The 23,441-nt window shown below is 34.0% G+C and overlaps 4 protein-coding genes across 6 annotated transcripts; 2 read left to right on the top strand and 2 right to left on the bottom strand.

Moving 5' to 3' along the window:
- Positions 1 to 30: 30 nt before the first annotated feature.
- LOC105154446 (mitochondrial transcription termination factor) lies at positions 31 to 9,121 on the bottom strand. Of its 2 annotated transcripts, none has more exons than XM_011069982.2 (7): positions 9,004 to 9,121; positions 3,154 to 3,479; positions 2,382 to 3,092; positions 2,004 to 2,100; positions 1,528 to 1,681; positions 755 to 1,084; positions 31 to 534 (listed from the first exon to the last, which is right to left on the bottom strand). In XM_011069982.2, exons 3-7 carry the CDS (start codon positions 2,949 to 2,951, stop codon positions 156 to 158), a joined length of 1,530 nt encoding a protein of 509 aa, XP_011068284.1. In that variant the 5' UTR covers positions 2,952 to 3,092; positions 3,154 to 3,479; positions 9,004 to 9,121; the 3' UTR covers positions 31 to 155. The 2 variants fall into 2 exon arrangements, with proteins under 2 accessions (XP_011068284.1, XP_011068286.1); XM_011069984.2 differs by having other exon boundaries at positions 314 to 534; positions 949 to 1,084.
- On the top strand, positions 3,832 to 9,692 carry Dna2 (DNA replication helicase/nuclease 2). Its single transcript, XM_011070235.2, has 2 exons — positions 3,832 to 4,318; positions 5,842 to 9,692. The coding sequence occupies exons 1-2, from the start codon at positions 4,289 to 4,291 to the stop codon at positions 9,517 to 9,519; spliced, it is 3,708 nt and encodes a 1,235-aa protein (XP_011068537.1). The 5' UTR covers positions 3,832 to 4,288; the 3' UTR covers positions 9,520 to 9,692.
- A 240-nt stretch (positions 9,693 to 9,932) lies between these two features.
- Positions 9,933 to 13,168, bottom strand: LOC105154445 (hypothetical protein). The gene is made up of 5 exons (XM_011069981.2): positions 12,855 to 13,168; positions 11,602 to 11,982; positions 11,028 to 11,306; positions 10,386 to 10,879; positions 9,933 to 10,300 (listed from the first exon to the last, which is right to left on the bottom strand). The coding sequence occupies exons 1-5, from the start codon at positions 13,047 to 13,049 to the stop codon at positions 10,150 to 10,152; spliced, it is 1,500 nt and encodes a 499-aa protein (XP_011068283.1). The 5' UTR covers positions 13,050 to 13,168; the 3' UTR covers positions 9,933 to 10,149.
- A 1,565-nt stretch (positions 13,169 to 14,733) lies between these two features.
- Naus (cortactin binding protein N-terminal like nausicaa) lies at positions 14,734 to 23,438 on the top strand. 2 transcript variants are annotated; one of them, XM_011069980.2, is made up of 8 exons: positions 14,734 to 15,641; positions 16,014 to 16,115; positions 16,536 to 16,760; positions 16,911 to 17,532; positions 17,688 to 17,783; positions 18,198 to 18,307; positions 20,686 to 21,171; positions 21,403 to 23,438. In XM_011069980.2, the coding sequence occupies exons 1-8, from the start codon at positions 15,351 to 15,353 to the stop codon at positions 21,415 to 21,417; spliced, it is 1,947 nt and encodes a 648-aa protein (XP_011068282.1). In that variant the 5' UTR covers positions 14,734 to 15,350; the 3' UTR covers positions 21,418 to 23,438. The 2 variants fall into 2 exon arrangements, with proteins under 2 accessions (XP_011068282.1, XP_011068281.1); XM_011069979.2 differs by having other exon boundaries at positions 20,686 to 23,438.
- Positions 23,439 to 23,441: the final 3 nt, after the last annotated feature.

The raw sequence follows: 23,441 nt of genomic DNA, 5'->3' as shown, positions 1-23,441 counted from the left end.
CCGAGTTGTATTAATAATATAGTTAAAAGATTTATTTGCTTATTTCTTTTATTTCATATTTACTTTATATTTGAAATTTATATAGATACATTCTTATATTTTACAATTTGCGCGTTATAAAAATAGTTAAATTAAAGAAATAAATTTAATAAATATTAATCTGTATTAATATTTTTCGAATTATGTGATCTGAGTTTTACATACCGATCTATAATTTTTTGCTCACATATTAATAAATTGATTCTTGGTGATATACCGTTTTCTTTCAGTATTTCAATTCGCTTACGTAACGTTTCAATATTAAAATAAAAAATTTTTGGATGACTTACTATATCGTTACCTGTTATATCATTTTGTTGCAATAAATCGAGCAATTCAATCAATTTTTTAAATTTCACTCGTAAAATAGATGGATATTTTGTAATTGTTTCTTCAAGAAGCTTTTTCTCCACATTTAATGTGTTGATTAAGTAATTCTTAACGCTTCCATGTTCTTGCAACAATTTCTGCCGTTCATTATTCGCTTCTATATACCTATGAAAAATAATCAATTAGAGATTTGTTTTGTATATTATGCTATTAGGTGTTGGAATTAATTCGTAGCGTTTTACAAGTGATGGGAAGTACTTTCATTAATGTATTTTTTAATGCTCATGTGAAATAAATAACATTCTTTCATTAAAAACGCTACGAATTAATTCCAACACCTAATATATAAATTTCTCTATACATTATTTTTATAAATTTTACATACTGATCAAAGATTCGCTCAGCTTGTGTTAGTATAGTAAGTTTTGGAGCAAGATTTGCCTTCTTTAAAATCGCAATTCGATTCTGTATAGTATTTATATTGAAATAAAAGATTCGTTCATGTCGTAATATTTCGTCGCTAGTAATGCCATTCTGATGTAGTATATTGATTAACTGATTCAATTTCGCTATATTCACCCGTAAAATATTTGGTACTTTCTGGATCACTGAATTGAGCATTTCATCGTCGACTTTCAACTTATTTTGCAAATAGTCGCTAATATTTCCATAATGTTGCAGTAAGCTACGTTCCACCTTATTTTTTTGAATGGCCCTACATATAAACAAATGATATTTTATGATATTTCTCTATTTTTAGATATTCCAATATATATGCAATATATTTGTTTAAATATTTGTTTTCATTTTGTATGAATTAAAGAATAAATAAATATGTATATATAAATAAATGCAAAAAGTTAATGGAAACTAAGTTATTAAGAAGTTAATAAAATGACAATATTTGAAATGTAATTTTTTAAAAATAAAAGTAATTTGATACAATAATATAGAATTTCATAAAAAATATAATAAAAAATATTAGAAATAAGATATTTCTCATATTCTATTAGGTGTTGGAATTAATTCGTAGCGTTTTACAAGTGATGGGAAGTACTTTCATTAATGTATTTTTTAATGCTCATGTGAAATAAATAACATTCTTTCATTTAAAAACGCTACGAATTAATTCCAACACCTAATATTTTATTAACTTACCTTGATATAACATGAAGCGAACATCGTATAGCCCATGTTTTCATCTTTAACCTTCCTGTATCTTTATATAATTCACATCTATGACGTATATGATTTTCACTGTAGCGAAGAACCCATATATCTTTTAATATATCTTTATTTTTTATATTATATTCTACAGAATGTAAAGTTATTTAAAATTAATCTTTTTAGAAATATATAATTTTATATTTTACTATTTATTTACTTATCAATTTACAAATATGTATACAAGTTGCTATGAATGTTTTGCTACATGCAATATTTATTGGAAGACAAATAAATATTTGTGACCATTATGTAGAATGTAAAAAAATAGAATGGAGACAAGCCATAATCTTGTATATAGTATATTTGTGAGGAAATATCTAATGCCACAAATAATTAAAATTTCACAGCTGCCTGTAGTATCAGTAATATTATTAAACCTTACTATTTAATTCTGCTTGTTAACTTACCATACAATATGTTTGCTTTTTTATCTATAGACGAAATTGGTATTTTTAATAAGAATGAATTTGGTACTGTTATTTCACATAATCGTTGTATGCTACACTGGACAAAAATATATAATTTTGTATTCATAAAATATGCTATATAATATGCTACATAATATATCACTAACCAACAATTTCTATCTTAATTCTATTCAAATTTTTTTTCTATAAACAATCAAAGTTCATCTTTCATGTTCTAAAGTAGTATATATAATTTTTTTAAGAAAAATTTTTTTTTATAGAATGTCTCAAAAATAATTTGCAGTATTAGTTTATCAAGAATATTATATATAATTACATTTGATAATTTGGAACTTCTTAGATTAGTTTTACTTATACCTCAAATTTATGAGAAAGATATTCTAGTCTGTTATATGTATAAGACTCCATATCCTCTTGAGTATAAAGTACATAGTTTGCTAGTTCATCTTGAGTTAAGCATAGCCATGGTACAAGCTGGTTGTTATCTATATTTAGAACTTTGATACAGTTAAGCTTATCTGTCAATTTATCGTTTTCGTGTGTCAGTAACCAGATGTTGTTTATGATAGTGTTTTTTTGTATATCAGCCTTTATTAGATTATAATAATTGTTCAGAATATTTGCCCTAGATCTCTTCTTCAGCTGTGGATGTTCCTCGATAACTTTTGTGACATCTATTTTTGTTATACCCAGTAATTCTTGAAGAGTATTCCTCAAGATCCGGTGAATTGGCTTGTAATTTGTGAGGTAATCATTGTAACTTGATATCTTACAGGTATGATCCACTATTTCTACATGCTTGCACATCATTCTATTCTGCAAAATGGCCTTAACAAAGGGCGAATAACTGTTCATGTACAGTGGCAGAGTCGGTTTCAAAAAAGGCTGAGTTTTCGGCAGAAGATTCACAATCATTCGTTGCGTCATTTGCCTAACTATAATCTTCCGTCTATATTTAATATCTTGTATAAAAATACTTCGTTCTATTATAAGATGTACTTTTTATTAAATATTTTTCATAAAAAATATTATGAAATATTTATTTTCGCATTTTCCAACATTCATAACCTACACATATCGAAGATAATTAGAAATATTATAGTGCATCCTGCGTGACATTTGTACTCACCAAATTTAGGAAGTTACAGGTTAATACAATTTATAATTAACAAGAACAATTTAATTTACGTATGCAACAATCTCTATGCAATAATCTGTTGTTCCTTTTCATACATTTTTCGTATTGTTTTAAATGACAAGAATATAACATCACAAAGTAAGTATATCCATCAGTGATGCAAATTCCAGACTGCTTGCAGCACGGTTACTAGCATGAAGGGGGCATAAGAAGATACATACACTACGTGAGATCCATATCCGCGCATATTTGCGCATGCGTTGTGTGTCCGTCTATGCCAAGCATTGCCGAGTTCTGTATGCGGAAGCCATTAAGCTCTGTGCACAATGGAGAAAATATTAAGACTACATTCCAAAATATCACCGAGTAAAAAATTTTATTCGATATACTAATATACGTTACATGTACTATATACTTTGAGTAAAATTTTCTTCGAAAAGAATGATTTGAAATGCGCGATGAAAAGTAGTGATTACAAACATCATGATTGACTTTCGTTACAATTCTTTTTGCTCCAATCATAATGTCCTTTACTGCCAAGTATAGTCGCACTGTTAAATATATACAAGAATATCATGAGTGGTAAAAGAAATGTTTAGAAATTATGAAAAAGCAAGAAGAGCTTAGAAAGAAACGACTGTTTAATGCAGCATTTATTGCAATTATGTCTGCAGATAGAAAAACATACAAAAAAAAAGATTTTGGATCCTATTTGTGCAGAACGGGAATTGCATGGTTTAATAAATTCATTTTGATAAAATAAATTCAAATTGTAGCGATTATCGCCTATTGTCGCTACAACTTTAATCAAATCGAATTATAGAAGCGACTGACAGCGACGACTTTCAAGCGACTGATGGAGTCACGTGACTCTCAGATCGCTACAAAAGTTGCGACTAATCGCCGTCATGAAAAGGTACTTTAATGGTTAAAATGGCAATTGACGGTGACGTTCATGAAAAATGTTTGCGCGGGAACGAAAATTCTGTGTAGGATTTGATAGAACTTAGAATAAGATATTTATAGGATTTAAACTCTACTATAACGTTAGTATTAAGCTACAAGTGACGGCATTTTAATCTGACATTCATAAAATACATGTAGAGTCATTTCATTACGTGCAAATATGAAGAAACGTCAGTTGTCACAGAGGAAGGTAAACAAAATGTATTTTATTTATTTACGATTTACATTTACATGTTGATTACTATTTGTTTGTTTTTTTATATACTTCCTACTACTGTTTTTATAAAATAATATTGAAAATTATTATAAAATAATATTTTAAAATGTTTCTTCCGGTTCTGAATTTTAGAAGAGATACAACCCAGCAAACATTAACTAACAATGTAACATAATTTAACAATTATTAGTTATCTATATGTTATCGAAAAATCATTCTGGGTAACAGAAGAATTGTTATAATTTCCTACTTGATAATATAACTGTTATGCCAATAAGGAGAGTGAAAGTTGATTGGGAGCACTCACTAACGTGGTACTTTATATGTGATGATAAAATTCTGTATTCTGAGATCTTATCAAATACATTAATTGATCAGATGTTTCGACTCCATTCGAGCCATCTTCAGCGTTGTCAATAATTAACTTCAGAACATAAATCAGCATGAAAAGTCAAAGGGTGCAACAAGGATTCCTATGAAATTTTCAAATCATAGATAGAAGAACATCTATCATTGAGTGTTAGAGTGAATGTAATTGCTATATTTTATTTATTATAAGTGATTTAATTGAAAATTATGTGACCTACCTGCTGTACCCTTTGACAGAAACCTTATACATGACAGTTAAAGTATGAAAACATGTGATTATAAAAGAATCATAAAAATAAAATAATATAAATAAATAGTAAACTCATATATATGTTGTCATAAACTATTGAAATTATTTAGAATGTTGAGGTATGCATAATGTAAGAATTCATTGTTTCATTTTGCATTTAATCCGTTCTCTTGTATGAATGTTGAGCATTCCTGATATCGGTCTTCTTCCCAAATATCTTTCGTCATCCAAGATTTTGACATTATCCCAATCAAATTCATAGTCTAAATGGACTCTATGTTCAGATATAACATAAATTGTTTGATTTTTTATTAATATCATTATGTTCAGTAATTCTAGTTTTTAATTTCCTCCCAGTCTGCCCTACATAAGATACATTGCAATCTGTAGAAAATTTTATAAACAACGTTTTTCTTAAATTGTTGCAAGAGAACAACTTTTTGTCCTTTTATTATTAAATTGAGTTTTTTTAAGCTAAAAAAAAAATAATTTAATTTTGAGATCTTTAGTGATGTTCTTAAATTTATTATAGATGTTAGGCAAAAAGGGAAAAAGTAAATCAGGAGATTCTTTTCTTTCTCTGTTATTTCTTTTGATTTTTCTTCGGCTTGTTTAAGAGTCTTTTGTTTAACTGTTATGTATTATATAACTTAAAACTTTATATTATACTTTACTGAATATACTGTAATTAATTATTGTTCAGTAGGAAATTATAATTAATAGTTATCTTATTGTTAGTTGGCGTTTGTTAGGAAGACATTTAGCATAGTTAAAACAGAAGGTACCAATACATAGCAATTTGTACTTATCTGAAGGATAGACTAAAATGAATTTGTGTGATAAAATATTCCAAAATTTTCTCTGTTTTTTTTTGCAGATTACTAATAATGTCGATAAATCTCAAACAAAAATATCATCGTTTTTTACAAAAATTCCAAAAGTTATGATAGATGACAATAAAGTTATATCAGATAATAATTGCTCATTTCAAACGACGATTGAAAGAAAAAGAAAGGAAAGAGATAACGCGTTTGAAGAAGAATCCCATGTGAGCAAAAAGAAATGTAATTTAAGTGAAGAGTCACTAAAAGAACGTTGTACTCTAAAGACAGAATATTTCGAATCACATGATGATTCAGTATTATTATCTATATTGAAAGACTTCGAAGAACCGTATAGTAATTTTAAGGAAAATGAAACTACATGCAAAGATACAGTACTTCAGAAAGTTGAAAAGGAAGGTGATATTACAGTAAAAAGCGAGCAAAGTGTAAATATTTTACAAAATCCTGTTATTCTTAAAAGTGTAAATGTTTCAGATGTTACTCATAATAATAGTCATGTTCTTAAAGAACAAGATTTAAATATTGTTACTTTGGAGTCTGCTGTGGAAACATCTGAGCATGGAAAAGCTAAATTACATGATTTAAAGAAAACAGAATCTTTCGAAGACTTTTCTGTGATGATAAATGGAGATGAGCTTGATGATTTCTTTGCTCAAAAGTGGCATGCGCAGATTAATTTTACCACTTTTGAAAGGTGTAAAATAATTGACGTGAAGCACGAATCAAAAGTCACTATTTTAACGGTACGGCACTTGAAATCTGAAGATATTGACTTTGTTGCATGTTCAGGATTTTGGAAAGATGCGCAAGTAAAGATTAACGATATTGTAACGATACAGGCTACAAAAGGTTCGCGACAATGGATTGTAGATAATAATAATGGTTTTCTTGTCACACAGCCTGATTTGTTAATATCTGGCACGACAATAATGGGTGGTTTATTTTGCAACAGGCGAGCGATTTTGACTGAGAAGTTCAGAAAAATAGAGTCGCTACCAGATTTGAACGCAGATTATTCCGTGATGACCGTGGGATCTTTAGTTCATCAGTGGCTGCAAAAGGCATTGCGAGAGAATGTCTGCACCCTATCCGACGTGATCAAGCTGTTGGACGATATATTACGATCGAAGGATACGATAGATTATCTCTACGCATCAGAAATGTCGCTTGCGGATTGTCGGAAACGTATGATGGAGTATGCTCCAAAAATTTTCGAGTTTATTCAGCATTATATCATAGGTAACAAACAGCATCACATAAGCAATCTAAAGGATAACTTTCAAGGGAATATTAATAACATACAGGACATCGAGGAGACCGTTTATATACCGCAGCTGGGCATAAAGGGAAGAATAGATGTAACAGCAGAGGTGAATATTAATTCAAGAAGGAAGATCATGCCTCTAGAGTTAAAAACTGGAAGAGCCTCCTATTCTCTTGAGCACAAGGGCCAAGTTATTCTCTATCTTATGATGATGGGTTTCAGAGATCAAGATATCGATACCGGACTTCTGTTATATCTAAAGGAAAACGCGATGCAAGAAATTAAGAGCGGACATCACGAGAAGAGGGACTTGATATTGCTACGAAATATCTTGGCGCATTATTTCACTAAACAACCCGAAGATCTACGGAGCATAAACTCAGAGTCGGACCTAAAGGCGATGGAATTGCCTGAACCGATCAATCATCACAGTGCGTGCAGCAGATGTTCTTATCAAACTCTGTGCTGTGCGTATCTAGCAAGGGACCCAAACGCGAATTTGTCATTGTCGCATCCGTTAACAGCGCTACTTAAAGAAGTGCAGGATAACATTGAGACTAGACATTTGGATTACATTATGAAGTGGATCGCATTACTGCAATTAGAAGAAAGTTACGAGAACAATAATAACAATTTAAGCAGCGTATGGACGACAAGTCCCGAAAAGAGGGAGGCGAAAGGAACATGTATCTGCAATTTGAAGATTGTCGGAAAAGTGATAAAGCAAGAGCATAGATATCAGCATAAGTTTGCACGCGTAAATATTAAGAAGGAGACTATTGAGAACAATGTATTTGGCGGTACATTCACCGAAGACAATTATATTATGGTTAGCACGGATGCACGAGTTAATATAGCTGCTGGATATATAATGCATGTTTCGTATGATATTGTTAAGGTTCTATTGGACAAAGATATTACTCAGTTGTATGCAAACTCTACGTTTCATATTGATAAATACCCCTCTACAGGTCTGTCTACGTTCAATTACGCGAACATAGCCGGTCTGTTGAACAACGATGAAATATACGTTAAGCTTCGACGCATTGTCATCGATAAGAAACCAGCTACATTTATGAAAAAATTGCCACGTTCGGTGGTGTCAGTTAGCGCCAGGATAATAAGCAATCTAAATGAGAATCAACAGAGAGCCGTGCTGAAGGCAGTAGCTGCCCAAGAATATGTTCTGATAAAAGGTATGCCGGGAACAGGGAAAACGCAGACACTGGTAGCTCTAATAGAGCTGCTGCAGGAGTTGGGTTCCAGCGTGCTAATTACCGCGCACACGCACAGCGCGGTGGACAACATTCTTCTCAAGCTGCTCGAACGAAACATCGACTTTCTACGTCTCGGTTCGACAAAGCACATCCATCCTCTGTTAACGTGCAAGAACGAAGAATACGCGCTCGCGAGTTGCGATTCGCCAGAGGACCTGGAGACACTCTATAATAGTAAACGTATTGTCGGCGTGACTTGCTACGGCGCGTATCACGCACTCCTTAGGAGACGTAGTTTCGACGTGTGTGTAGTTGATGAAAGCGCGCAAATCATGCTGCCTACGGTATTGCGACCGTTATACAGCGCACGCAAGTTTATTCTTGTCGGAGACCCAGATCAGCTGCCGCCCATCATCAAAAACAAGACTGCCGCGAAACTTGGCGCAGGCGAATCTCTGTTTGTTAGGCTAGATAGCGACAACAACACCATCAATTTGTGGAAGCAGTACAGAATGAATAGAAATATCATGAGATTAGCCAATGAAACGACGTATTGCGGTAAGTTAGCTTTCGGCAACAAGCAGGTAGAGAACGCGACTTTGACTGGCACAAATATGGAGCAAGTTCTCTCGTTTTGTGAGAGGTGGGTGAGAAGTGCACTCTCCAGGAACTTGGATGACTCAGTGGTGGTGCTCAATACTGGTAGAACTTACAATTTGAATGTAGAATCTGGCAGTAGAGACGTTATATTGGATCAGACGTACTCCAACATTTCGGAAGTCGCTATTACTTTGCGTCTCGTCCAGGTACTCATTGAGGCGGGCGTGTGCGCTAGAAATATAGGAATTATTGCGCCTTACAATGCTCATATAAATTTATTAAAAAAGGTCATAGATAAAGAAGTGGAAGTAAACACCGTAGATCAGTATCAAGGACGTGATAAGGATGTTATACTGTACTCATGTACGAAGAGTGTCGAAAGCGACACGAAGAAAGAATTTGAGATATTAGATGATCAGCGACGTTTGACGGTAGCCATTACTCGCGCAAGGCACAAGCTGATTATAATCGCTGATAAAGTCACGTTACTTAGATATGTGCCATTTAAAAATCTGTTTGACGTTATCGAGGAAAAGAATGTGATAAATTTGCAAGATGGTGAGGAAGACTTTAGCTGGAAAAGTCTCATTCATAGAATTAACAATTGTGATAAAGAATTCAAGGACTAATTGAATGATTTTTTATAACAATGAAAAACAGATTGATAAACTAATATTTGCATTTTGTTAATGTTTCATAAAATAGCATCACGCACAATCAATGAAAACCTTGCGAAATATACAAATATGCGAGATAAGTATGTACGAAATTTTGTACAAAAATATATTTATTTTCAACTTTATATGCGTATTTTTTTTATATATAAATATCAAGACAATGCAAATTGATTATTAAAATAAAATTTACCAAGTTATTTTGTGAAAATCAGATAAAAATATAATTTTTAAAATAATAAATTTAAAAAATTTTAGAAAAATATTTTAAAAAATAATAAATAAATCCATTAAATGAAAGGCATTTATAAAATATAAAAAATAATATCATTTTATAAGGAAATACTGAAAAAAAGAAAACTAGACAATTACAAACTGGCACTTGTGCTTAAGTACGTCAAGCATAAGTCCCTGTATTTCACGTAAGTCACATAATCACATTTCATATGTACGTTCTTCGTACACCACATAAGTACAGAAATTCTGATGATAATATCTTTGACGCTATATACATATGTACAAAGTAAAATAATAAAGTAATAATATGAGCAGTTATTTGAGCACGCACATTATTTTTTTGCGGCTCTAATTGTTAGATTCGTTGTAAGAAGCTCTGCCGGCCAACTCTAATAAGTAACGATCAGGATGATCCAGCCAATCGCTCGCACTTAACTTGACAACCCTCTGTTTCTCTGCTTCTTTCACCTGCCACTTCTTAATTTCCAATTGTTTCTCTCTGCAAATGTAATAGTATCTCTTGTTATCATTCCTTGCGTCAATAAATGTCTTCATTTCACAGTTTTCAGTTTGCAAGATATTACCTTAGGTTCGTATCGCCACAACCCCAGACTTCTAAACTGGCAATGCGATAAGGCGCGCCGGCGATAGTCACCGAGTGGAATGATTCGTCGATACTGATAAGTGGTGAACGAGGATCGCTACCGAATCGTAAACCATGTGGGTAACCCCTGATATTCGTGTTCAAGTATAATACTTTCGGACCTTTCTCCATGATTTTATAGGACGGAATCAGTTGAATGCCTATCGAGTCTTCGTCGCCCCAATAGAGATGACTTTCTCGCCACTCGACGGCCGAGCATACGCAATACGTCGGACATTCCTCATTCCTCTCTACGTTAGCGGCTCTTATAATTAGCAGAGTGGGACCTCTGTAACCTAATACATGGTGAAGGAAGCGATTAGCTCCAGTCCCATGCTCTCCGCTATTGTATAGTAACGTCCAATGCTTTGGACAAATACTGCCTGTTCTTCTGGCTATCAAAGCGTGAGTTATGTCCTTCGGTGAATCGTTGGTCTACACATACATATCGCACACATAGATACGTAGATCCAGTTATGTATACAATACTAATTGGCTATAATAATTAATCTCTTTATGCAAAATACTTTACTGGCAGGACATAATAGTATCGATTAGTATTGCGTAATCTGCGACAACGTACCTGGAGGTAACACTGCGATAGTGTACACGACAATAGCCAGACATAGCTTATTGGCAACAAGTCCACTTGAGGGAACTCTTGATCGGACTTTTCCAATACAGGAGTAAGTATATCTACAGAAGGCTGTGGCTGCTCTTTTGACAGGAGCGCTTTACCATTGCGATAAGCAGTTGTTAACACATGTACTACGTATCGCTGTAGGCCGTACACAAGGCGTGGGCAGTGCTGCCCGATCCAATTGCTCACGTAACTCGTAGACAAGCTAGTCTTGCCATGAAACTGTAAAATATTTCTAGATCTAATAATTACAGGTCACATAATAGTATGAATTATTCATTCAAAATGCCAATTCAGATTCTATGCTTAAATACTTGTGAATAGTTATAATATATTATATTGGGTCATCTAAAAAGTATCCGCGGTTTTTTGTCACTAGATGTGTTGACCATCAACACCATCTAGTGACAAAAAACCGCGGATACTTTTTAGATGACCCAATACAATAATTAAATTGCAGTATATATTTATACTATTGCATTTATACTATCTGCATTAAAAGAATAAATTTACTAACACATGAAATGACAACTGCATTTATTATCTGTTGCGAATGAAGGCACGAACTGGTGTTGTTGCTTTCCATCGCCAGCTGATAGCAAGATGTCAATAATGCTCGCAGCGTTTCAGGAGTAACATTGCCACCATTTTTTAGGTCAGAATATATTTTTACATAATTCTCCAGTATAGCTTGATCGTTCATTACTGACAAAAATTTCTCAGATTGCTGCTTGAAAGCTGTTGTACTTATATATGCAGTCGTGGCATGAGCATTGTGGTGTAGATAAGTGAAGAGCCTCTCGCTTAACTCAGGATGAGTAGGAAATAAATATTTTTCAAATATAGATTTGGTAATGCCATTAACGTGTGCCTCTTGATGAGCGAGATGCGACAATATCTGCAAAATATACAATATCAGTATTAGGAATATTACTAATTATAAATATTAAAATTTAATCCAAGGAACACTTCAATCGCTTTTTATACTCGTGTTTGTAAAATAAGAATCATTAAATATATCAGAGAGACATATAAGTAAAATAATTTCTATACTTCTGTTTGCAAACAAAGAAGATATTGCATGTCTTCATTATATAAATAAAACTAATTAGGTAATGTTAGCTTTTGATAACAGCTAGTTACGTATAAGATATGGTTACTAACCTGTATGCAAAGAAATGATATAATGAAACACAAGGAAAGTCTTGGGATTTCAAAATGAAAAAAAATGGAAATGCAATTGTTCTCCCAAATTAATTTCACAATTCCCTATCTCAACTACATTTTTCCATAAACAGTCTCTGAATAATTTGTCACTTAGTTTTTAATATTATCAAGCATCTTTAATATTATCAAAATAAGTTATGTGACTGAGACTCAATCTCTATATAATCATCCATTTATAGTTACATATTTCAAAAGTTAACTTATATAATTGAGGAAAACAGGAAAAAAAGTGTGATTCATGATTTCAGAATATCCAGAGAATTATGATAAAAATATTCAAATATTCATGATTGCATGAGGAACATGAAATGACTTCCGCGAGTTGCAGTGTAGACAAAAAAAATACATCCATATCAGAAAAATAATTTAAAAAACTGAATGGAAAGAGGTTGTTTTTGTCGTTCTCCCAAACAGCTGTAGAAATGTTTGGCAACAGAGGTCATATCGCTCCACATTTTTCCCGAATGATTTTCCAAGGCACCAAGAGTACGGCCTGCTTGAGGTTCGAGAACGATTTTAAATCGACCAAGCGGGCCGTTGTACCTTGGAGAGGTTCTCGATCGGGAAGAACTGCGTGTGAGAGTTGTGATGGTCCGGCTCGCTCTTGGAGACGACGGCGGCAGCGGTGGAGGAGGCAGTGACGTTCGCACCGTGATTCCCGTTACCGGTGCTTGCTGCGGGTGTGGATTCCACCTTCCTATGCGATGCGTTTCCGACGCGTGCCACTTGATTGCCCATCCTGCGCTTCGCACCGCGGGGGAGACTATACCGAGACCAGCACCCACAGCACCATCCGCATAACACCAACGATAACAAATACAAATGGCACCATATGCATACGACGATTCCGACCAGACGGCAGACAGTTCTCCCCACTTCCTAGGTCTCCTCGTAACTCATTTCTATCAAATTGTTCTAAAAACGAGAGATGTCGTTGCGGTAAACAGCCTTTTTTATCCGTGGGAGAGGGCACTGTAGGAAATTGCTCCATTTATCGCGACAAATTCAAAATCGATCAAATTAATCTTCCACAGACTATGTAATTGGGATTTGAAGATTTAGATGATTTTTCAGCTTTAAATTACTTTGCTGATTCTGTCTAAAAATCGGGCGTGTATAAAGAAAAGTAAAAACTGTTTTGGGTTATATAATTGTACAATTGTAAATGTTGAAAGATAAAAAACTTTTATGCAAAGCTGCATAAAACAAATATGTATAAAAAAAATTATTTAGTTGCATTTCTAATATAAAGACGTATGTAAAATGCAATTGAATAATTTGTCTAATAAAAAAGTTTTATGATAGAATTATTTCCATTTATCTCCATTTATAGCCAATAATATTTTTTCAAAATTTATATTTTCAAAATTATTGTCATAAATTATTCATTTTGACATATATATCAAGGTCAAAATCATCTTAGCTATGTATAAGTTTTTATAAAGAATTACCTTTTACCTATATAAGTTCAATAATTTAAGAAGTCAATATTTCTTGAACGAATTAGCATTTGCAAGCAAACCTAGGAAAATTTTGCTTCAATTGAAGTTTTAAATTCATATTTTGAGTTTGATGATTTAATTCGGGAACATCTTGTAAATCTAGAGTATCCTATAATTATAAAAACGTTGTAAATAATAGCTTGGTAAATATACTGTATAGTAGAATATTACTGTTATAGAATTATTATATGATAGTACAGCATTGAAAGTTTTCAGAAATATCTCAAAAATTTTTTAATTGAAAAGTGAAACATTTCATAAAAATTACAAATATGTCTGCAACACTTCTAAGACAGCTCTGGAATAGCAAAATTTCCGTAATTCTTGCACATGAAACTTTGTTGAAAGATTGATGAAATATTACAGAAAAAAATCTGCATGATTCAATTTATTACATGATAGATTTTAGAAACATTTTTATTAAGATATTTCATATGACATATTGTAGAATCCTTTCAGAATTGTTGCACATGAGATGAAAGGTTGAAACATTTCTGAAAATTTTCTGCAACAATCAATGCCGTATGGAAAGTTATATATATATATATATATATAGTAGTAGTAGTATTAATATATATAATACTATATATAGCAGTGAACATTATATATAACAGTTCCTGTTATAGGAATACTATTCTATTAAACTCTTCCAGCGTCAGTTAAATTACTTACATTCATGGACGCTTTATACATGATTCTTATCATTATGCGTTTTTACTGTCTAGTGAATTTCGGTCCCTATTTTGATGCTGAAAATGAATATCGTGCGTCAGCATCTTTTTCTCTCAGAGAAAAATAGTAAACTGTGAAGTTGCGTCCTCGGCACTTCATATTTCGCCGCGGCGACCGTGACTGGATCGATCATCGACCATTCGATATTCGACTCCGGCGCGGAATCGATGATAGATCGGGCGCCTTTCACGAGGAGACGATTCATCGAATTTCGCTTGACCGTGCCGTAGCCGTAGAGCTGGCTGCGCTTTGTGCGCTTGATTTGTCAAGGGAACGAGCGTAGCGTAATCGAGAGGCAGAGCAGCCTAAGCAGTCCGTCGTGCCGGATGCCGCCACGTTAATACGTTTTCGTCGACGTGAAGCGTCGATCCGACGACCGGAGTAACGACCAAGATACCGGCGACGAGAGAACGACGACGACGTCGACGACGGCGACAAGAAGAAGGACAAGGAAGACGGAGAGAAGAACGACAACGACGACGACGACGGGAAGAAGAGGAACGCGTGGCCATCGGTCCCGTGTCGGCGATGTGGCGAGCGTCCTGGACCGCTGGGTGTCCGGCGGGGGTGCTCGCGCGTCCCGTGACGGCCGTGGCGAATCTCCGGATCGAGGGGTGAGGAAGTCGACGTAGGAACAGCTTGGGGCGCGCTCAGGTGAAGTGCGAACGAGCGAGCGAACAAGCGCAAGCGAGTTTCACAAGATCGCCCTTACCGAGCCGCGCCGTAGCCAGGAGGCAAAGACAACCACTCGTCCTCGTAGGTCGATAGTAGATAAATAGAGTACCCTCTACGTTAGAGCGCAACGATGGCATCGCAGAATCAGGGCGCCGTCAATGTCTCCTCATCCGGTATAACGTCGGCAATAACAACGACGACGACAATGACGACTATGACGGCAAACGGGCCGCCGTCGACGTCGGTGCCATCGCCGTCGCCGGGTACCACCGTCCTGACCAGCGCAGCCACTATCTCGGTTGCGAAGGCACTCACCTCTGGCACTCAGCCGTCACAATCGCAATCCCAGCAACAATCGCAGCAGCAACAACAGGCCAACAACATTGAACCGTTGGATAAGAGTTCCTCCAATACTCTCAAGGTATATTTTTGGTATAAATCCTCTTGGAGTTAATCAAAAAAGACTTTGCATCTCTGTTAAACTGTGATATGTGATAGTTATAAAACTAGAGATCTTTTTAAAACTTTTAGAATGAATTTCACTCTGAATAAAATCTCACTCTTAAAGATTAAAAATTAAGCCACTCTTTTTTAAGATTAACTCAATTTTTACTCTTTAAAGTGAGAGTCTACTCCAAAGAATTCAAAGAGTTAACAAAAAAGGTTAAAGAATTGGCTTTTTAGTATCTAGTTTTGATTTCTTAATCTTTGAGTCTATAGCTTTTAATTTGTGATAGTTATATTTAATATAAATTTACAGAATGTTTAATGATTGCTTTGTACATATTTGTAGCGTAATCCAAAGATGGAGCTGAGCAAAACTGATTTGCTGAAGTTACTGGGATATCTGGAAGGCGAGCTCCAAGCAAGAGACATAGTGATAGCGGCATTAAAAGTAATCAAAACCATATAGCTGTTACTGTTAAAGAATCATTTTTAAAAACACCTTGTAGTGATGTTCCTGTTTAACTATGACTAACAAATTTTTCACCTTGGACAGTTTAACATGTTATAAAATTATTGCATCATAACTGTAAAAAAACATACACATACAGTAAGATTTTTTTTTGTTTCAGTACTACTCAAGTAACAAGATGACATTTTTATAACGTCTTTTTGACGTTAAAAATGTCATTTGATGTCACTTTATCACTATTATCTCACCGTATCATTTTTAAATGATATAAAAGATAAAGAATTTATTTAAAAAAATGTGTTAATCTTACAAGCTCTTTAATTGTGTTTCTTAACTTCCAGAGTATATTACACAATGTCGTTTAACTCATTGTATAACTACTATCATTTTTTCTTTCAGTCAGAAAAAATGAAACACCTTCTAAGTTCCCGGTATCTTAGCAGTACTGCAGATCCACATGCGGCATTAGCTCGCGACGTTGCAATAGTAGGTGGTGTTATTGGTGTTGAAGGAAATCAAATTGATCAACAAGTCGCTAGTCTTGAAGCACTAGTGACACAACAAAGAAAAGCGCAATGTAGAATGACTAAAGTTCTTAGAGATGCAGAAATTAGGCACAGAGCGGTATGCTTATTTTGTCGTATTTGTTGTCATGTTTTATAGTAATAATGTGATATATAACATAAATATTGTAAGATAATATTACAAAATAGTGTTACTATAATTATTTTTGTTTTATAATTGTTGTTTTACATTATGAATAAATATCTTTAGGTAATTAAAGAATTGGAAGAAGAGAAACGAAAACATGAACATGATACTGCTCAAGGTGACGATATCACTTATGGTCTTGAGAAAGAGCGAACAAGATTGAAGAAAGAGTTAGAATTAGAGAAACAAGAAAAGAAGAGATTAGAGATGGAGTTAAAGAAAATTAACGATCATCTCGAGGAAGAGAAGAGTCGACAGAAACAGATAGTCTTGCTCCTCTTAACAGAACGTAAAAAGATTATTATGAAGTACATTGAGGAGAGGAAACGATCTGAGGATTTGGCTCAAATACTCAGTGAAGAGAAGGTTAGGATAGATTCAATGGCTGAGGGTCTCGAAGAAGAGAGTAAAAAGTCACTGCAGATGGAAGCGGAATTGGAAAAGCAATTAGCGCAATTCGATATGGAGAGGCAGCAATATCGGCAAGCCCTCGTAAAAGAGGAAAAGAGAGCCAAGGATTTTGAAACGGAATTAGAAAAGTTACGAGGTGAAATGGACACGTGGAAAGAGTCGCAGGCTCGCGGTTCTGCCAGGGGAGTTGGCGCAACTCCACCACCACCGCCTGCAAAACCAGCGAACTTAGTCGCCATGCCGACGCTAAGGCCGGCTAGTGCTCCACAAACAAGTACGCATAGTTATAAAAATAGAAATTACGCGTCAAAGAAGATCTTGTTAAATAATGTGAATAATAAAAGGACTTGGTTACAAGATCACCTTTAAAATTTGCGTAAGACATTATAAAAAAGTTGAATCTTTTGTAATTTTTTATATCTTTTACAGTGAAAGGGGCAGTCTTAGGTACAGGAACACCTATGGTTAGCAGTAAAGTTGTCCAGCCTACTGCGACAGTGTCCAGTGTTCCTGTCAGTGGTCCAAGTAAGATATTTTTAAATATCAGTACATTATATATGTATATACTCTAATAAATTATATCCTTGAATATATCTATATATTAAAGTAATTTGTACTTGATTCCTGCATTTTGAGAAGGACTCAAATAATTGTAATGTTTGCAGTTAACTTTGTTGGTAAATATATCTCAATTATTTGCGAATTATATCGTCTCATATATATATATATATATATATATATATATATATATATATTTACATATCAACAATTATGCTCATTAATTAGGCTCATAGGCATTTTACTTGTAATTGATTTATAAATGAGCTTTTTGATAAAGTATAAATTACACATCTTATATATGAACATTCAGTTTCAAAATGAATTGCACAGAGCCATTTTAAATGATGAATATATGATTATTCTTTTCTTTTTTTTTAGCGACTGGAATTGCTAGATCTGTAACACCTGGACAAGCACTTCGTGGAGTTGCATATACGCCTAATTTAACATCTGTGGGTGGAGAATCTACAGCTTCTTCAGATACGCAGGTAACCTATCCACATTTCCCTACACACTCGACGTTAATCTAAAGATTATACAGAGCCTATTTATACATGCGCAAAGTGTTACACACAATAGATATTTTTATATCCGATGTTAAGAAATACTTGCACTTTGCTAGTATTTTCTTGAAAAAGAAAGGACGAAAGAAGAAGAAGATAACTGATGAATAACTTATTATTATATCGAAGAATAATTATTATATCGATAGAAAAATTTAGTTGAAAGTAGAAATCTGCTAATTTAATTAGTATTGTGTTTCGTTCAAAAGATAGGGATTAACTTTAATTCGACATAATATATATACATTTGCGTCAGGTATTATTCAAAAATAGATTCTGAAAAGAAAAAAAATTATACGTCGTAAATTGTATCAGATAAGATAAGATCTTGTCTTCTAAAATGACATAAAATTTTTAAAACTAGAAAGATTAATAACGTAAGTAGGCTCTTTATAATTTAAGAAATACATGAAATTTAATTTTTTTATGAAAATAATTTTTTGCGCATAACGTATCATTGATACAGATTAAATTTTGTTCTTGATTAATGATTGAGAAAACAAAATATTTATACCTCTTTAAAATGTAAAAATAGTTGAAATATTTATTTTTCAATCATTTCTTTTTTCAACTCGAGAGAGTTCTCTATTTTATAATCTTGGTATTGCAATTGAAACAGAGAGAATCATGTATAAAAAGAATTATTTAAACTATTTAAAGAATAATATATTACATCACCTCATAGTTTTACTTTAGTAGAAATAATGTATTTGTTATCATTGATTTTACCCGAGCATTTTATAAGCTTCTCTCTAGTCTTATATTTATCTTATTTCCATATTTTTATAGATCATAAATCGCATTTTAGTCGTGTATTTATTGCAATTATGTAGTTATTACAATTAATTTTTTTTGTTTAATTTAAAAAAGCAGATGCTATATGTATTTATTATACGTATTAATTTTTCTGATAAACACGTATACATTTTGATTACGTTTAATCATCAATTTGTCTTGTTTTTTTATGCATATTGCATTTGGCTAAAAAACAATGATACGAAATATTTCTGCACTGTTAAATTATATAACAATACAGAAATATGTATGGAATAATATTAAATATTATAATACTTATGAAACGAAATGAATTAAAAAATTAAATTAGAAAAGTGAGTTTCGCTTGCTCTGAATAATTCTCTTGGCTTCTACATAATTTTATATTTGATGCACAAGATATTTCTGTCGCATTATTTCAAATTATATTCTCACTACTTCTATTACTCATATCAAATGATGCACTAAAGTTTAAGAGTTTGTTTCTTCACAAATAAATCACTATAAATATCCACAAGATTATTTTCAACAAAATTTGTTTTATATTATACATGTATATACTTTTATATACACGTTCACGTACACGACTTATTTAAAAATTTTGATGTAACAATTATTATACACTCGCAATATTACATACTTCCACTATATGTATACCAATCTTATAAGTTAGCACATTATTGATATCTAGAGTTATATTTTATTACGATACTTTTATTTTGTGTACATAAGATTATTATTATTTTACATGTGTACATCGACCGATTCCTACAATTAAAAAAAAGATTGTATGCAACTCATTTCTGAGCTTTATTTACAAATTGCCCCAGCTTGACTTCCTAATCGCAATAGCGTAATCGCAATTACTAAATTATACGGTCTCATGAACTTTGACGTACTCTATTATTTAGTTGGTTTGCAGCACATCTTAACAAATAGACGAACTTGGCCAAAAAATTGGAATTGTTATATAATAACATCCCAATATAGTTTGCAGAGTGAAATATTTATTTCTTAAAAATTAGTCTTTCCTGTATCTCGAGTATTCTCTGAACATCTATTAAGTTTTACTAATATATTCCTTGGTTGTGTAACTCAAACTGCGTCTCAAAATACGTCTTACTCTGATGATTTGCGAGTATGTCACAAAAGATGCTTCTTCGCAATGATCTATTAACAGCACAAGTTGATATACGCACAATTTGATTTCAGCATCTCGAAAATCTCGGCCTAAGTTGTGATCGTTTGCTTAAATAACGGTGTTTCTCTCTCCTCCTCTGCGGTCTTTGACCATTTTTTCGTAGCTATCGTCCCTACTTTCCACCGAGTCTGTCTCTGTTTCTCTCTCTCTGCTTTGGATTAGTTCTTTGGTATGGTTCTTTTTCTTCCACCATCCCTTGCAGCCCGAGAATAACGTTTTTTTAACGGTGTGCTCGTTCTTGTCTGGCGGCGGAGCGTGTACGAAAGTGACCGTCTCTGCAGCTGTTCGGCTCTCTAAAATCGGTCATGGTTGTATGTTCATTCCTCAGGCCGTAGAGAAGCGACAGCCGGTTGTACCTGCGCCCGTTAGTACTGCGGCTGCCGCCGCGGCTAAACTTATCACATCGTCGCAAGCCGCCGTCGCCGCTGCGGGGAAGCTCGGTTTTCACGTTGGCCAGTCTTCAAGTCCTGCCGCAAGCCCCACTGTTCAAGCATCCTCTGCCACCGCCGCCGCCAGTGGTGGTAGCGGTGGCGGTGGTATCCTGCCCGCGAAAAAGCCACCGATCTCGCGCGGCGTGCCGCCCCCGGTACCACCGAATAAGCCAGTGGTACCGCCAAAAAAGGAGGCAGCCGCTTACCTTCGAAGACCGGAACTGCAGTCGCAAAGCGCACCGCAGCAGGATACCGTTAAGTACGGTAAACAGACGGCCCCGTCGCACGGTGCGGCGAGCACAGCGGCGAGCGGAACCGCTCCTCTGCAAGCGCAGCAACAACCGCTTCCGGCGAGCACCACCCAAGCTGCTGCCGACGAAGAGGTCAGTAATAAGACAGCGGAGTCGAGATAGATTATACAATATATTATTAACGGAATGAACGTTAGATTCTTCTAATAGGATGAAAATGCACTTGCTAAAAGATGCACTCTCCAACAAATGCATAATAGATAAATGTAAATACGTATACACACACATATATATACACATACTCACACATGTAATACGCAATATGTGTTCAATATACAGAGCATCGTGTGAATGTGATTTCAGACAAAGCCGCGTTGATTTAGCGCTGAAAGAGAGAGAGAATAAAAGCGTACATATACTGCGATACATAATAGAAAAGAGAAAGAGAGACGCTACGTCGCGAAGCTTGGAATCTATGCTGGATCTGCACGGTGCAAGAGATTCCGTATTTGCAGGAGACCATTTCTAAGATTGCCAAGGAGAGAGAAACGAAAAGAAAGCGCTTTGTACATTTCAGATAGACTTTCGGTCTTTCGATAGATCGTTCTGTAAGGCGGTGCGTGTTGTATATTGTGATTAGATCTTATCACGATCGGCGGCATCCGATGAAAAAATTCAAGATTCTATTCGTAACGGAATGGCATTCGTAATTGTAATTGAAACAGCCGCGGAAACTAGAGATCTGATACATGTAAAACTATTTCTCTGATACATGTAAGATAGCCGCTGTAGGTTCCTAGCTCATTCTGTACGGACATTGATTATTATTGATAAACACGAGTCGCTTTAGACAAGTACGCAACGTTAATATGACGCGAAGATTGTCAACGTCTGCAAAAACTTAAGGGCTCGATGTTGTATGATATATCAGCTCTGGTTAATTAGATTTTCGTTTCCTACTTGAGAAACGATAATACCAAACGAGTTGAATCCAAATCTCTTGCAAATCTTCTTGGCTTTGTAAAAAATTTTTTTGGTATACATATTTTTATATATTTATAAATTTATATGTATATATATATATATATATATATATATATATATATTTCGCAATCTCTAGATATTTTTCTTCTACCTTTCGCCAGTATAACATGTACTAGATAATACATAAAGTAATATCAAGAATCTACAAGAATCTCTTTAAGACAGATTTCAATGTATAGCGTTTTGCGAATTTATCACGAATTTAACAGAAGATTGGATTCAATCCGTTTCGTATGATCGTTCTGCATTTATGTATATATTACGGATAGAACTACAATCTTTAAAAGAGGATAGTTAGTACTAAAGCATTAAAATGAATTCAGTTAACTAAACCAAATTGTCGGGTGCATCATAAATGATAATGAAAAATAGAAATTCTATCACGTGCTATAATCACTGCCTTGTCTCACATAATCGCGTATACAAACTATAAACTTAGAGCTATCTGGAAGAAACTATTGTACACATTGCCAAAGAATAGGCGTCACTGTTTTTTCAAGGCACAATTAATTTTTTCATCGGAACTTATGAAAATGTCCGAAGAAATGGAAATAGATGAAGGAGATCAATGTTTTCTACTCAATCCTTTAAAACCCTTGATATAAAAAAAGGATGGTTATACATTTGTACATTCTAACGTCTTCTTTTTTCATATAACGATTTATTCGTATCTCAGGTAAAAACGCTGTGTTGCGCTAAAATGTACGATGAATAGATGGATCGTAGAAATATTAATTTCCTCTTCGTAGTTTTTTACTGTCGTTAATTTAGGCACGATAATTGAGATCTATTTAACTTAAATCACGAATATTGGAAATTTGCATTTATTGAGCGAACTGAATGAACAATGATCACGATTTAATAAATCACGCAATTTATCGTATACCATTAAACACGATCTTTGCAACGTCTTAAATAGCTCTCATCTTTCAAATTATGTTATTAACTATTATTAATGTAAAATCAATGTCCATTTGCGAAGAACATAGAATGTATATAGCCCTGATTTTAGGATTTGTAGGTGGCGTATCCCTAATTATGAGATACGGTGTGATCTCTAAAATTATGAATAATACTCTTGGCATTGTAAAGTCTTCCAATGTTTTATGTTACGTACATTTGTAGAATTTAAGTTGAGGTTTTTAGCCACGTCTAATGATGGTCCGATAATAATATGTTAATTGATTGAGTGTATCTTCGCTATATATGTAAGGACTGAGTCATCCTTTCGATCGTCATTGCGAACACAAGCGGACAAGTAGCAGGAACTGGGACCAGGACCAAGGGAATTAATGTGCAGCTTGTAACACACTGAGAAGAGCATGCTCGCAATAATAGCAACAGCAAAAACAAAAGTA

This window comes from Acromyrmex echinatior, chromosome 7, assembly GCF_024713525.1.
Source record: "Acromyrmex echinatior isolate Ae372 chromosome 7, ASM2471352v2, whole genome shotgun sequence".
In the NCBI taxonomy this organism is placed as follows: Eukaryota; Metazoa; Arthropoda; class Insecta; order Hymenoptera; family Formicidae; genus Acromyrmex; species Acromyrmex echinatior.
The sequence above is the reverse complement of the archived record's forward strand: the minus strand, read 5'-3'. Positions and strand labels throughout refer to the sequence as shown.

Bases quoted from the DNA above. Each gene is read 5' to 3' on its own strand.
- LOC105154446 (XM_011069982.2), bottom strand. From the start codon at position 2,951: ATGACGCAACGAATGATTGTGAATCTTCTGCCGAAAACTCAGCCTTTT. The intron at 1,682-2,003 runs GTAAGTTAACAA...TACATTCTGTAG, and splicing joins AAAAGCAAACATATTGTATG to AATATAATATAAAAAATAAA. The intron at 535-754 runs GTATGTAAAATT...TATTTTTCATAG, and splicing joins GCTGAGCGAATCTTTGATCA to GTATATAGAAGCGAATAATG.
- Naus (XM_011069979.2), top strand. From the start codon at position 15,351: ATGGCATCGCAGAATCAGGGCGCCGTCAATGTCTCCTCATCCGGTATA. The intron at 16,116-16,535 runs GTAATCAAAACC...TTTTTCTTTCAG, and splicing joins TAGTGATAGCGGCATTAAAA to TCAGAAAAAATGAAACACCT. The intron at 17,784-18,197 runs GTAAGATATTTT...CTTTTTTTTTAG, and splicing joins TGTTCCTGTCAGTGGTCCAA to CGACTGGAATTGCTAGATCT.
- Dna2 (XM_011070235.2), top strand. From the start codon at position 4,289: ATGAAGAAACGTCAGTTGTCACAGAGGAAG. The intron at 4,319-5,841 runs GTAAACAAAATG...TTTTTTTTGCAG, and splicing joins GTCAGTTGTCACAGAGGAAG to ATTACTAATAATGTCGATAA.
- LOC105154445 (XM_011069981.2), bottom strand. From the start codon at position 13,049: ATGGGCAATCAAGTGGCACGCGTCGGAAACGCATCGCATAGGAAGGTG. The intron at 11,983-12,854 runs GTACAACGGCCC...TATATTTTGCAG, and splicing joins CGATCGAGAACCTCTCCAAG to ATATTGTCGCATCTCGCTCA. The intron at 10,301-10,385 runs GTAATATCTTGC...TTACATTTGCAG, and splicing joins TGTGGCGATACGAACCTAAG to AGAGAAACAATTGGAAATTA.